Source organism: Epargyreus clarus, unplaced genomic scaffold (assembly GCF_041222505.1).
Source record: "Epargyreus clarus isolate Ecla_fem2 unplaced genomic scaffold, WU_Ecla_fem_2.2 ptg000007l, whole genome shotgun sequence".
NCBI classification, from domain to species: Eukaryota; Metazoa; Arthropoda; class Insecta; order Lepidoptera; family Hesperiidae; genus Epargyreus; species Epargyreus clarus.
This window is the reverse complement of record NW_027332215.1, coordinates 27,147,713-27,161,601: the sequence shown is the minus strand read 5'-3', so window position 1 is coordinate 27,161,601 and position 13,889 is coordinate 27,147,713. Positions and strand designations below refer to the sequence as shown.

Genomic DNA, 13,889 nt, shown 5'->3' with positions numbered 1-13,889 from the left:
ACTTTTGTAGCCGGTTTTTATTCAAGATAAATCAAGTCCAAAAGAGATGCGGGCGAAAACCTAGGCATGCCTAATTGCAAATACCACTGCTCAATGAAGCGGCGCAGGGCTGCGACCGCAAAAACTTGCTCAAGTATCATATCGGCGGTCGTGTCTCCGGACAATTACGTCCGCATCATGTTGCCACTACATTCGTGACCATCTTTAACTGCTCATTAACGAACCTATTTTATGGTGACTTTAAATAAATAGCTGATATCTGTTAGAAATTTTAAGAGATTTCAGTAAGTTAAATTGTTAGTTGTCTGTCCGTCTGGCTGTATATATAGACTTATCGAATGAACGCTTACGTTCCGTGATGCGACTTCTAACTAGTTTATCTCAAGATGTGTTCACCTCCAAAATTTATCATGAGCTTGAGCCGCATTTGCTAAGTATTTCGAGTCATTTAATCCGTTTATTCGTTTACGAACTTCAACATCTGTAAACGAGTAATAGAAATATTGTACTAATATTTTCAATGATAGTTAAGTATTTAGTCCAGTTCAAATAAGATACTTTTGAACAAGCAATACCGATCTGTACTTATGAATAAAACTTAAACATTACCTACATACTCGACAACAGCAACGTTGTAACTACCACATGGCGGACCTTGGCTGTAGGAGCGTACCGATCGACACGCAATGTACCCACTATACAATTCCATCGAGCTTAACTTAAACGGCTATACTTACCTACTACAGATATTTTTTGCTTCATTGTTACTAGATTTTTTGCAAGAAGTATTTTTATACTATTGCCGGGGTTTAAACATGCTCTATCTCTATCCTACTCGGTCATCGGAACAGATTCCGTTACCTGCAATATCACCGCCTATAAATATATAGTTATGCTTCCGGTTTCCCCGGACCCATGGAGCACTCAGTAAAAATTATTGATAGAAATTCATTACTGTTAAGGCACCACCTGTACAATTACCGTTTCTAACCAGCAATATTTAAAGGAAGAATGCGTTTTTGAAAAACTACATATAGGAACATTTATGTTACGAGGGGTAATCTTTCAAAGATACAGTAATAGATCAATTAAAAAAACTCACTGTAATTCATAACGTTACTGTACGATATTATCAATCACCGTAAAAGATTTTAATAATATAGGAGTAGCCGACGAGCATGCAGATTGCAGTCTATCTAATGATAAGTGGCTATCTAAGACGCCCAGATAGGATTAGATATTCCTGCCTGAGGTCGCCCTTTGATGTGCCACTACCCCTAAAGACTGAACTGGACCGCCTCGGAAAAAGTATGTCTCCCTTACCACACCCATCAAACCAGAATACAGCAGCGCATAACTCTACATGAGGCTGAAATAGGTGTGACGGTAGTGCCGAAGTCGAACCATAAAGGGTTCTACCAGTTTCAAAAACAAACACAACAAAAAGCTATCAACAAACAAGGTTATACACGACACCTGCGGCAACATGACTTGACACATTAATTCAACAAAGCTCTATTAATGCCGAACGTGATTAATATTCATCGAGATTGTACGTTGCATTATTTGCCGTCCATTGATAAACAAAATTATGCGTGAAAGCTCTTATGAGTACAAACACGCCAGATTAATGACGTTTATGACACGTATCTCGGCTGCAATGAAGGACAGCTCGTTCATTTTCAAGGTTTATTACCGTGAAAATTAATCGTGCTATGGACGTGCGCGCTACATTTTTTAAAACTTGTGAAAAAGCCGTGTTGCAATCTTTATAAAATAGTAACAAATTAAGTTGCAATCAATCTGATGGTGGGTTATACTCTTGATAAAATTAGAGTCTTATCCGAAATCGGTCACAGATACGTTTGTCAGTAAGTTGGAATGCCCTGAATAATCCCTCCCTCCTTTCCCCACACTTCGAAGGGGAACAAAGCCGTGTTAACACTACTTTTACAAGACAAAAATAGGTGTGACGGTGGTGCCTCCGGAATCAAACTAAGCGGTTAAATATTATAAAATAGTACATTTAAATCCTGCACATCAAGGCATTCAATTTAATATGGTAAACAGTGCAGTTTATTTTCCTTCCAAATAACGTAATAAATAGTGCCTATTTTAAATATGACAAGTAATTAATTCGCTTCATTCTAAAGCGTAGCATTACTCTGCTTTTAATAATGCTACTCCATATTGAATGAAATTAAATTAGTTATTATACTATTATGTTATTTACAATGCTTAAAATTTGATATGCTTAAAAATTACTTTTTTACCGTACCTTAAGTAGGTACTTGAACACGATCGAAATAGAGATTGTCTTTCTGTGGGAAAGAGAGACATGAATCTATAAACAAAAGTGTTCCGCCGCCTCCGTCTGTCTCTACGAACCGATTTTAATGCAGTATTCAGCAGTCGATCAAGACCTTCATGAACAAGATTCAGATATACATTTCATTAAGGTATTGTGTGAATTACAGTAGGAAGAAGCTTCTTGATTCACATGAACTAGGTGATAGAAATTTGGAATGTATTAACATTTTTCACGTTATCTAAAAGTTTGAGTTTGAGCCGGCGTAGGCTGCACGCCACCTTTTCGCAGTATTTTTGATAAGTAGGTATAATAAAGGGCCAAAGACTTTTGACAACATGTATCTATGCGACACTATTGTTATTTGTGTATGTTCGGAGAGAGCTTAAGCAAAGTGTTTTCCATTCCCAGATCTCTTGGAGGCTGGTTGAGCTTAGTATGTACGGTAGTCGGCACACTAATACAATTTCCGTAATCTGACGAGAAGCCACCGAGTAGGATACAGATATGCCACAGTAATTAGTGACACCTACTCGAGCGGTATCTCAAGCAGCGTTAACACACTTGATTCTACCACAGCGGACAGTTCCTGATGGGATCACAACATATTCTCCGTTTAATACAGATTAATACGCCTATAACGTTATTAATTCGAATGTAATTACAAGTGTGTCGACAATATCGATTCGAAGAAGTGCGAGACCTTCATTGAGAGTAACACTGTTCGTTTAGTACCTTTAATTAAAATTTAAATATATAACTTACGAGTACCTTTATTTCCCTCGATTGACTCCTCGCTGCCCACAAACTGTGAGACAGGTTACCCTACTGACGATCGTTAAAATAATACGAACGCTTTGCTTATTCCTTCATGTGAACGAAAGGAATAATATATACGACGCTTGAAATATTTCAAACGAGTACAGTGTTGTCATTATAATAACAATCACTCTATGGATGACAAGAAATTAGCACCTTATGGTACAACCAAATTGAGTTATGGACCACTCAAGCACAATATTTCAATGTGTTCAACACCTTTAAACATAATCAAATAAGAAACTTGATCGCTAGAACGGTATTCATTTCGCTTCTGTACATAAAATATGAGTTTTCTATTAATGGAAATTATTTCGTCTATTATTTTCTATCTATAGAGAATTGTCGAGATTGAATGCTGCTTCTCTGATTATTCTATAAATATTAATGTAGCATTTTAAAAAGCAAGCTTCTTGCGGTAAAATAACCTAGCAAAATTACATCGTTCACTAATGAAATATCAGGAACATCTGCGCTTGCCCACGTTTGCAATGTGTCACTTGATCGTGAAAAGTTCCGCGAACATTTTCTCTATCGTGCTTGTGAATATTTAAGGGTTCTACATTTTATAACTGCAATGTAAGAGTTTCATGGGAATAGGATTATCGATACAGCGACGAGACGCGGAGGAAAGGGGCTCGTTCGAGTGCGTAGCGCCGGCAGCGTAGGGGCGCCGCCGCCTTTGTGGGGAAAGGCCAGCGGATGGATGTGATTGTGTATTATCTTTTGATACGCATTACGCTTCGATAAGTCCTGCCGGTCAGAAGGCAGATGAAAGCTCTGCTAGGCAATACCAAGGTGAGCACAATACTGGATTAATCTGTTATAGCTAACATTGGTATACCTAGTTGTATTAACCAGATGTAACATTCTGATGGAAAATATAGACTTTCCGAAATTAAACTAATATACTTTCCTACTAGAATGTTTTTTATCAAACTTATTGTTTTTCTGTCAATTATAACATAGGATTCTCCTTTTTACAAGGTTTATTTAACTTTAACTTTAACTGTATTAGTTTATGTTTGTATGTGAGGCAAATCTTGCAGCTGACTTTATAAACCAGTTAACCTGTCGGGGTTAACTGTTTTAAATTCGGAGGACAAATCCAGGTGGAGCTGAAGTTTTGCACATTCGTTTGGAATAGACCACAATGCATGATTATTTTAGGGACGTTATTCTAAATTCGATATAGCAGACGCCCCAATGGCGGACGAATATTTCTCATGCACCACTATGATACAGCCAACAAAATGACTTTTTTACTAAAAAGATAATCCTGCCTTTGTAAAATATCTTTATGTATTATATATTCAACAAATACCAAAGAAATCATTACTTTATAAAAACATACATAAGTAGGTACTTGTACGATAATGGGTATATAACTATATATGTGGCAATTTGGTAATTATATGTATTTAACATGGAACCATTTCTATGGGACTTAGGACACAATAAAATAACAAACGCGTATCTGGTCATAGTGTACAGTAGCGACTTAGTTCCAGTTTGGTCCGAGTTGCAGGGAGCCGCCAGTTTATTTAGGGAGGCGACCCGCAGCGCTCGACCACGCGCCGATCTTCTCCCAAACGCTTCTCAAATAGAACTGAAACAAAATAAAAAGACAAAAGGCGAATAGATGGACGCACACACGCGCACGCCGACGACACAAATAACGCTGCGCCGGTGTGGGTCCGCGGCATATGACCCAGTTGAACACGGCCACTACCAGCGTTGACTTTGCTCCATGTTAGTATGGTGCATGTACAAAATATCAGAATTGCAAGCAAGTGCACGAAAACACAGCAACATAGCGATTGTAGGGATAAATTGAAGAATAAAATATTGAATATAAGAAAAAATACTTTTAGAAATAACATTAATATGTAAGTAAGTCCTGTTAAATTGCTGCACGCATAGAGAAAATATGAATAGTAACAATTTGGAGAGAAAAACGAGATTGATAGGCCAAAGTGAATGTGAATGAAGTCCATTTTCATCTACACATTTATAGCCAATAAATTGCTAGTATATCATTAATTTATAAGATATAAATCAGTCACAAAGAGATATACGTATAGAAAACTTTAATGGGTCGAAAAGCGAAACTGACACAAACGTAGCGAATATAAAATCCTGAAGATTTTATAGTGTGTACTCATGTTCGTTTTTAGGTTATAGTTAAATAAATCAACAATAAAAATATTATTCAACACACAAAATTTACGCCTAATAATTGAACAGAGATCGTAACTGAAATTACGAGACAATAAAACGAAAATTCCATCTTTCTTTTATCGCACATTTAACCGTTTCTATAGCAATCCTACTTATAATAATATTTAAATCACGACAATTACGTATGCATAATATATTAATATACGAAATAATGTACATATTAAATTAATTAAATAAATATAAACAACTTTCTTTAAATTATCAACTTTTTATTTTAAAACTTGGAAAAGTAGTTATAATAATAACATTTAGCCAATTAATTAAAATAAAGATAATCGAATAAGCACTATTTTAAATATTTTACGACATCAAAATGACAGAGTCAAAAAAGAAGCCTCTCTGTAGGCGCCGCCCAACGTGGCCGCCCTTCGCCGCCTCCCGCCGCCCGCGGGCTACGCTCGCTACGGGCTGAATAACTGCTCTTTCAAACCAATATTCGGTCGTAAGTAAAGCCACTTTATCGCGCCATCCCGCGTTCCATGTACCGTGCCTACTGAAATTTATATTGCACTATCGCCACGGTTGAAGCGCTTCGGCGATGACGATGCAGTCTCCACTGAAGTTACATCACAACTTATTGTTTGTGCAATTTTTACATGCATAAATTCCGTCATAAATAAATAATTGTCATTCGTGGACCTCAGCGGAGACTGATTATTTTATTAATCCATCCACAATACACATGAACAAAATTTAAGCACCCTTCTGGCTTACTGCTGTAGACACAAAGTGTAGGCGTATTAAATTTTCATGGACAGCGATTCACTTAATCGATCGTAATTGTTAGTTCCTAGTAATAATACCACGAACACACGCCATATTTCCAGTTGAGGGGCCACATTTCAAGGATTCACCCATACTACCCATGCCCATTGATTTCTCAGATATAAAGTAGGGTTTACATTTTTAAGTTGCAATGAATTTATAAAATCGACTACAAGCAGAAATCAGCGAAAGGTTTGACCAATACTTGGATACATTATTTTAAGGCTTCCCGACTGAAAATGTGTGGATTTATATTATTAAGACTTTCATAAGTATGAATTGACAACATGAATTATTTTATTTTTTATAATATAGAAGTAGCGAACGAGCCTATAGCCCTTGAGCCGATAGAACTTGATGGAAAGTGGCTACTGCCGCCCATGAACATCTGGGATCAAATTGGTCTCGTATAAATATGTCTCCCTTACCACATTCTTCAAATCGATACACAGCAGCACCTAATACTGCTGTTGTTAAGCAGAAGTAGGTGTGGCGGTGGTGCCTCCGGAGTCGAACCACCGAATACCTACTATATGAAACTAATAAGCACAGAAAATTTCTAATTAAACTCTGTTATCAACTAATTGGAAGAAGGACGGTATGCGATAATTGCAGATTAATATTTCACAACTGTGCGCCCGGTTTACAACACTAAGGTTCGTTTAAAAAAAGTAAAAAACTAGAGTGTAATTTGAGAGCAAATATAGAAGTGTAAGGTTTGTTTTCAGCAATTCGCGGCCGCACAAAACAAACACGAGGAGCGCTCCGAGCGGCGAGCGCCGAGCTGCCTCCATAAAGTCAGAGCAAACGTACCTACGACCGTACACCACATTTATTGACCTTGCCTACGACAACTGTGTTCTTTCATTAATGTATCATGTAAAGCAATTAACAGTAGTGATATTTATTATTTTAATTATTTTAACACTTAATAAATACATAACAACATTCCATTGACAACGACGAGTTCAAATAAAAAATACCATTGCTCCGAAATTGCATTGCCGAAACCAGTTAGGCGGATAGAACATTCATACAAAAAAATTAAAAGGTATTGACATTTTATATGATGATATGATATTCATACTAATAAATATAATGGAAGTGGGTATTTTTAGTTTCGTTTTCGTAGTAAAAACCAAATATTTAGTATTTTAGCCGTAAGATTATACGTTTAATCGCAAAGACACAAGACGTAATTTAAACCATTTATTTGGCTAATCTGAAATGTCAATAGTCAAAAATAGATGGAACAGGTGATACTTGCTTCATTTATTATTTATACCCGACTGCGGATAATGTTTTTAAAAGGAGCGAAACACTTATTTGTAAGTTAATGAAAACGAGTGCTTGAGTTTGCTGTAATTGCACGCGAGCGGAGAATGGACACGATTTCTTGTTGTATTAGTAATATAAATTTAATTATATTTATCAAATTATTTGAACATCGCTTTCTGGATATCTGAGTATCAGGGTAATACTCCGATTCAGATGATTAAAAACAAAGACATACATATGTGTAATGCATAGGGATAGGGTGAGATTTCAATGTGTTAATTAGTTATTCTTATTGAACTACTTTGTACAATAAACCAATCTATGTTATTTAAGTGTTAAATAATATCTTTTTTTTTCTTTTATATAATGCCCGCTCGATTGCTACGGACCGCACCGCACCCGCACCTGAACCGGCTCATATCTCTCTATACATTTTATACTATCTCTATATATTAATACGAAGCAAAAACTTTGTACGTGTTTTTATGAAAATTAAGCGGGCGGACGAGTATGAAATTTGCCACAGTTATAGTTTATTTACCGAAGAAGTGCAGAATGTAATATTTTTTTTAAATAATTGATAGAAAATACATTAAATCAATAAACACACATTACACACATTACCACGCATTTGACACAAACACATACAATTTACAAAGTATGTAATCCATAGATTATTATCCTACTGATGTAATCAATATTTTCTTATAAAATGACAAATTGACATGAAGGATAATGACACATTGACAATGTTATATTTTATCATGAAAAAAAAACATTAACATTATATCCAACCTACTTGGATGTATATTAAGCGAAGGTACTTAGCTTACACATATATACTCTTTTGTTTATGGCTGTTTTGTTGTTTATTTCTGATAACAATTTTATATAATTATGGTCGAATTTCGACCCCCGGGCTACCACTAGTTAATATAAATATTTAAAGGCTTACGATGTAACCCTTACAATTGGCTACTTACAAACACATTTACATCGGGCAAGTAAACAAACTCCTTTCTGGAATAGGAATAGCTCGCAACGCGGTAACGAGGGCGACTCGTTGTTACCCTGTTACTAAGTGTTGCGAAACATCTCGAGTCACATCGCCACAGAGCCGATCCAGTTAGGGCTGGTGTTAATCTGGTTTGTGAGAAGTGCGGCAAGCCGCACCTGGCCGGACCTAATTGCGTTACGCGCCCGCGCCGTTCGCGACCAGACAATCGACTTTCCTGCTGCAATCACTTTTCCTCAAATTTGTATGACTTTATTTAAATTTAGTGGAATTTTCCCTTGTTCATATTGTCGACATTTATGTTATATCACTTTTTGAGCGTTTGCGTGCCTTTCGCCCGATTTCATGTGTGATCTTTACTTTACTTTTAACGTAACAAATAGGTAGGTACTTCGACAGCAGGACGCCACTTGGTAGTTCACAGAATGTACGACCAGTGAACGGGCCTTTCAATGGCAGGCGTTTGATGTTAAATTGAGCATTGCAGTTCATCAGGTGCCAAGCGCTGCGGTGCCAGCGCGAGCCCGCCGTGCCAGCCGCCGCGCGCGCCGCCCGCAAAGCCCGCCCGCCCTAACTGCTCTACACCCAGATCCTTCCACCGGATACCCATCTAGACGAACATTGTTAAAACAAACCCGTATAAAGCCCTATTGTGTCCGTTCACATCGAAATATTGTCTTAAAGGGATTCCTTGCAAATGTCACCCATATCGCAGTAATTTATGGTAAAATACAAACGAATGTATAAAGTAAAGTAAAGTGGTAGAACCCTTTGTGGTTCGACTCCGGCGGCACCACTGCCACACCTATTTCAACCTAATAACAGCAGTGTTAAGCGCTGCTGTGTTCCGGTTTGAGGGGTGTGGTAAGGGAGACAGACTTTTCCGAGGCGTTCCAGCTTGGTCCTCAGGGGTAGCGGCGCATCTGTGGCCAACCTCAGGTAGGAATATCTAATCCTATCTGGGGTTGATTACAGATGTCCATGGGCGGCAGTAGCCACTTACCATCAGGTGGACTGCATGCTCGTCTGCTACTCTTATATTATAAAAAAAAAAAAAAAAAAGTAAGCACATCATGAGGAACTAGCCATAAGCCTGCGGCCGGATTATCTCGAGGTGAAGATAAGCCTGTGATAATTACCGAGTACGTGCAAATCATCCAGCTTCGCTGTGTCGATAGCGATGTTACATTATACGTCTTACGAAATACTAGCCTCTTATCTGGAGTAAATAACATACGCAATTGCCGACCCTTTTTAATTACGCCCGATAGTATTTTTTGTTGCCTTTATGAGCAATGCACGAGATAAATAAATACCTATCAAGGGAAATCTTATGTATAACAGCCACGTGGAGTACCTACCGCCGAACATCCAGTAGATTATTGATGACCAAAAATTAAATTTAGTTGCGTAATATTTGAGCATCGTTTTAGACTTAAAAGACCTGATGATACATTTATATGAAATCTTTTTTTTTTCACCGTCGTCCAGCAACGACGAAATACATACGAACAAAAATCTAAAGTATCTATTTAACACTTAACACTCTATGTATCACTTAATAATTTATCTACAATTTTTCAGTATCAAAATCTAGATATATAGACAGAGGGTGCAGATTTCATTAAAAATAATTTGCTAACAAATGCAAACGGAACAAGAGTTTCTACTCTATCTATAGAAAAGTGTATTTCATTCGTCCAGTTCCGAAATTACAAATTGGAGTTGCATTTCTACTAAATTACAGGTTAATTCTTGGTTTACTTGTCGGAACTAGTTTGTAATGTTTCATGCTAGGTGTAACATTATTTCGAATGTAAAAGATGTTAAGGAACAATGAAAAAAATAGAGTTATTTTGAGATTTAAAATTTTCTAATATTTTTTCCCAAAATTGACTATTCGCGGTGAAAAAAAAATTACTGAACTATAAGTGCACATTGCATAGTAAAACAAACTAAAACCTAAAAATAGCCCTATTTTTTCATGGTTCCTTCACATCTTTTAACCAATTTACATTTCAATATGGTAGACCAACTATCTCATAGTGTTCTACAGAAAAATTAAACACTGCACAATCAAATTTGTATGCGCAGTTAACGAAAGGAGCTGAAGAGGGCTGAATTAAAAAAATATATAAAACAATCGGTAGTGCAAAAACTGTGACACTTTTACTAAGGATTTTTTTCCTTTGAGAAGTCGGACTTTAACCTATGTTCTCCCTAAGTTTGTCGTGGTACTTACGGGACAACCTGTATAAATAGGAAATACTAGCGGGAGAGCAGGTTATTTGAGGATGCCTTTCAAGGTATAAAGAAATACTTAAGTATACCTACGTATTGGTAGTTAACTAAATAATAAGTTATCACGAAGGGTAGCGAGTATACATGTAGCGGTGATTCGGTATCGGTAATAATGAAAAAGAAAGTTTGAGAGACGTGAAATAGTAAAGACGAAGAAGCGACCCCAAACGCAAAGATAAAAATCTTGAAAAAACGGAGACTTGAGATTAGCTCCACCACCCAGTGAAAGTGAGTTGGTGAGGGGCCAGTCACTTAGCATATGTTAGTCGGTGACGAAATAGCAGACACCACGTGACACCAAGGGAGGATAAACTTTAATTTCCATGACCTAAAGTTACAACAACTTGGCTTGGATATGACTATACATTGATAAAAATTATATGTTAACTTTAAAACACAGGGTCTCGCTAGCCAATCATCCAGGGTATGTCAGCTGGCAAGGTGGTTGTACCTCTTAGCGACGCCAAATTGTAGAAATCCAAAGACGACTTCATAGAGGAAGTGGGGAACGTTATTAAAAACTATAAATCAGAATTCGTCAAAATCCATCGAGCAAGTAAGAAGGGCGATGTCCAAATTTTCGACTCGTCATGATGTAGACGGTATTTATGTAGGTATGTGATATTACTTGAAAGTCACTGATATATACAATAAAATAATATTATTTTTGATACAATAAATAACCATTTTTCTCAAGATCTAGCTTCCAAACGGTAATACTTGTAATGAATATACCACATTCCCACGTCTAACTACGTCAAAAACCAACAGAAATATCAGTGTTCGTCGGTGTAGCCGTGTCAAATTGGCGTTGCGTTAACGCATTTATGTTATACCTAATAATAATATAGGATTATCATAACGATAAGATATAAATTTGTTTACCGTATGAGTAACTACAATGACGATTAGCAACTCGTTTTACGGAATTAAATATTTTTATACCACTCCACGATTACTTTTAAATTTGTTATTTCTGTAAACGTTTAGTTCGTGATTAATATTAAAGATTCTATATAATTCATAGAATTGAAAATTGAAATTAATTTAGCATACCACAAGAACGCGCGACAGTCACGTGAGATTTTCGATACTGAAGTGAGCTACAACGCGCCAGTCATTTTGCACTTACTGACACAATAACAAACACGTCAATCATACAATAGGATTGTGTTTTGAAAAGCATAAATATACCTACACTATGCAATGTTAACAGTTAACACCGAAAAAATAATGACTTCCTACCGACGAAAGCAGGGCTCCTCGTGGTATCACTGTGCGAGGCTTTCCTTGGAATGTCCGAACAGTCCGAAAGCAACTCATTCCACTTGCGGAAAACAGGCTAAATATACAAATATCGGTGGTCGACTCGAAACTGAACTATTTCGACGATTATTTACGAGCTCATCCAGCGGCCGGTGCCAGGCAGATGCAAACCGATATCTTATTGAACGGCAGCCATACGACCGCTAGGAAATTATAACAATGTAAGAATGACATCGAGAAGAAAAATGGGTCAAATCACTCGATATCCTCAAACTGATAAGACATGTTACCTTAATGCCATTCTATAACGAGCCGGAAGCCCGAGCGCCCCGCTAACTGCCAAGGATTTGATATTCCAAAAACCTACCCTTTCTCGGTTTGGGTTTTAAGGTCATCCGATATCGATCCGCTACAGCTGAGGACCGCACCACGACGCCCGCACCGTCAATCTGCTCACCACGACCCCGCTTCTTAAAGATTTACATTTATATTGTTTAGTGAACGTATCTATTAAAAACGTGAATTTGGGATTTCCCCGTTTTCAGTCAAAATTCTTATGTCTATGCGATATGGACCTTGGAAACAGACAAAAGTCGACGGGTCGATCGAACCTGCGACGGCTTCAATGCGGCAAACTGAGCTCGAGGGTACAAGTGTCGCAGGAAGCGGGAGCGTGAGGAGAGAGCGGGGCGAATGGGGGCGCATATGGTCCGGGGCAAGCTCTGGGCACGCTGACCCACTGCCCCGCTGACAGCGCGAGTAGGTAGCGCGGCGGCCGCCGAGCGCGTGATGCGCGCGTAGCGCTGCACGCGCTCGAGCTCCCGACCCTCGACCCTCGACCGCTCGGAGACGCACACGCATAAAACACTCACCGTTTCCGTTTATTAGGGGATAGTCGTCGTCGTGCCGGCCGATGTAAGTTTTCAGGGGGGTGTCCGTGAGGGAGGGCGACGACCTGTCCCTGTCGCTCATAATAAACACTTAGTACACCGACCGCGGACGATACGATAACACCGGGACGGGGAAACGCCGGCCCCGCACACACTCCACGAGCGACCTCCGGCCCGCGGCTCGCGCGGCGAATAAATGCTTTAGTACGGAACCGCACTCGGCTCTCAAACTCAGTCGCTGCACGCTTCTCTCGGCCTCAATCCGCGCAATCAATCCGCCCACGGCGTTAGTCGCACCAGCGCCATCTTGTACCCTGAGTCAACAACGACCATGATTATTGAACTTCTATTCAAAAATACTATCTAGCCGAAAAAGTCATTATCATAAAATTAAATTATCATTATAATAATGGAAAAACATTTTTGTTCTCTATTGCTTTGAAAAATATTTCTCATTCTAATGTGAAATTAAAATGCGTATACGCGTATACGTTGAACACTTGAATGGCTCGCAACGCCATCTAATTTCATGAGTGAAAACTACGTAGAAATGTTACCTACGTAAATGAAACAGTCGGATAAAAAATAATAAGAACTTAAATAGATAGTCATGTGTAATATTTAGCATTTCCTTTATCCATATTAATATTAGTCGCTTATATTTTCCAGTCTTCCGGGAACATTGAAAAAAAAAATGTTTTCTTTTAAACTTGAATAACTCGAGTGTTTCTTAACAAATTTCAATTTTCTTTTTTCATATGAAAGGGTGTTACATTGGTACTTCCCTACCTTGACATGGGTATGATCTGATAATTAGAACTTTGGGTTATCGGGTGAAACTCGTCACAATACCCCTGTTTTTTACCTTTCATGATAACTTGCCTTCTGCCCACCAAATTCTCATGAAACTTAAAATGAACATTGAGTATTTAGATTAACTTGATATGATGATATCGAATTTTCCATAAATTCGACCTTCAACTCATCAACCCTGGTTATATAGAAG

The 13,889-nt window shown here is 38.0% G+C and overlaps 1 protein-coding gene across 5 annotated transcripts in view; it reads right to left on the bottom strand.

The window, feature by feature from the left end:
- Pdp1 (PAR bZIP family member Pdp1) overlaps positions 1-13,105 on the bottom strand; it is a 166,323-nt gene extending 153,218 nt beyond the window's left edge. Inside the window, exon 1 of one of the 5 annotated variants that reach the window (XM_073075344.1) lies at positions 12,866-13,105. In XM_073075344.1, the coding sequence (XP_072931445.1) occupies positions 12,866-12,965 (100 nt within the window). In that variant the 5' untranslated portion in view covers positions 12,966-13,105. The remainder of the gene's footprint in view (positions 1-12,865) is intronic. The other 4 variants (XM_073075348.1, XM_073075351.1, XM_073075347.1 and 1 more) reach the window with 4 other exon arrangements.
- Positions 13,106-13,889: the final 784 nt, after the last annotated feature.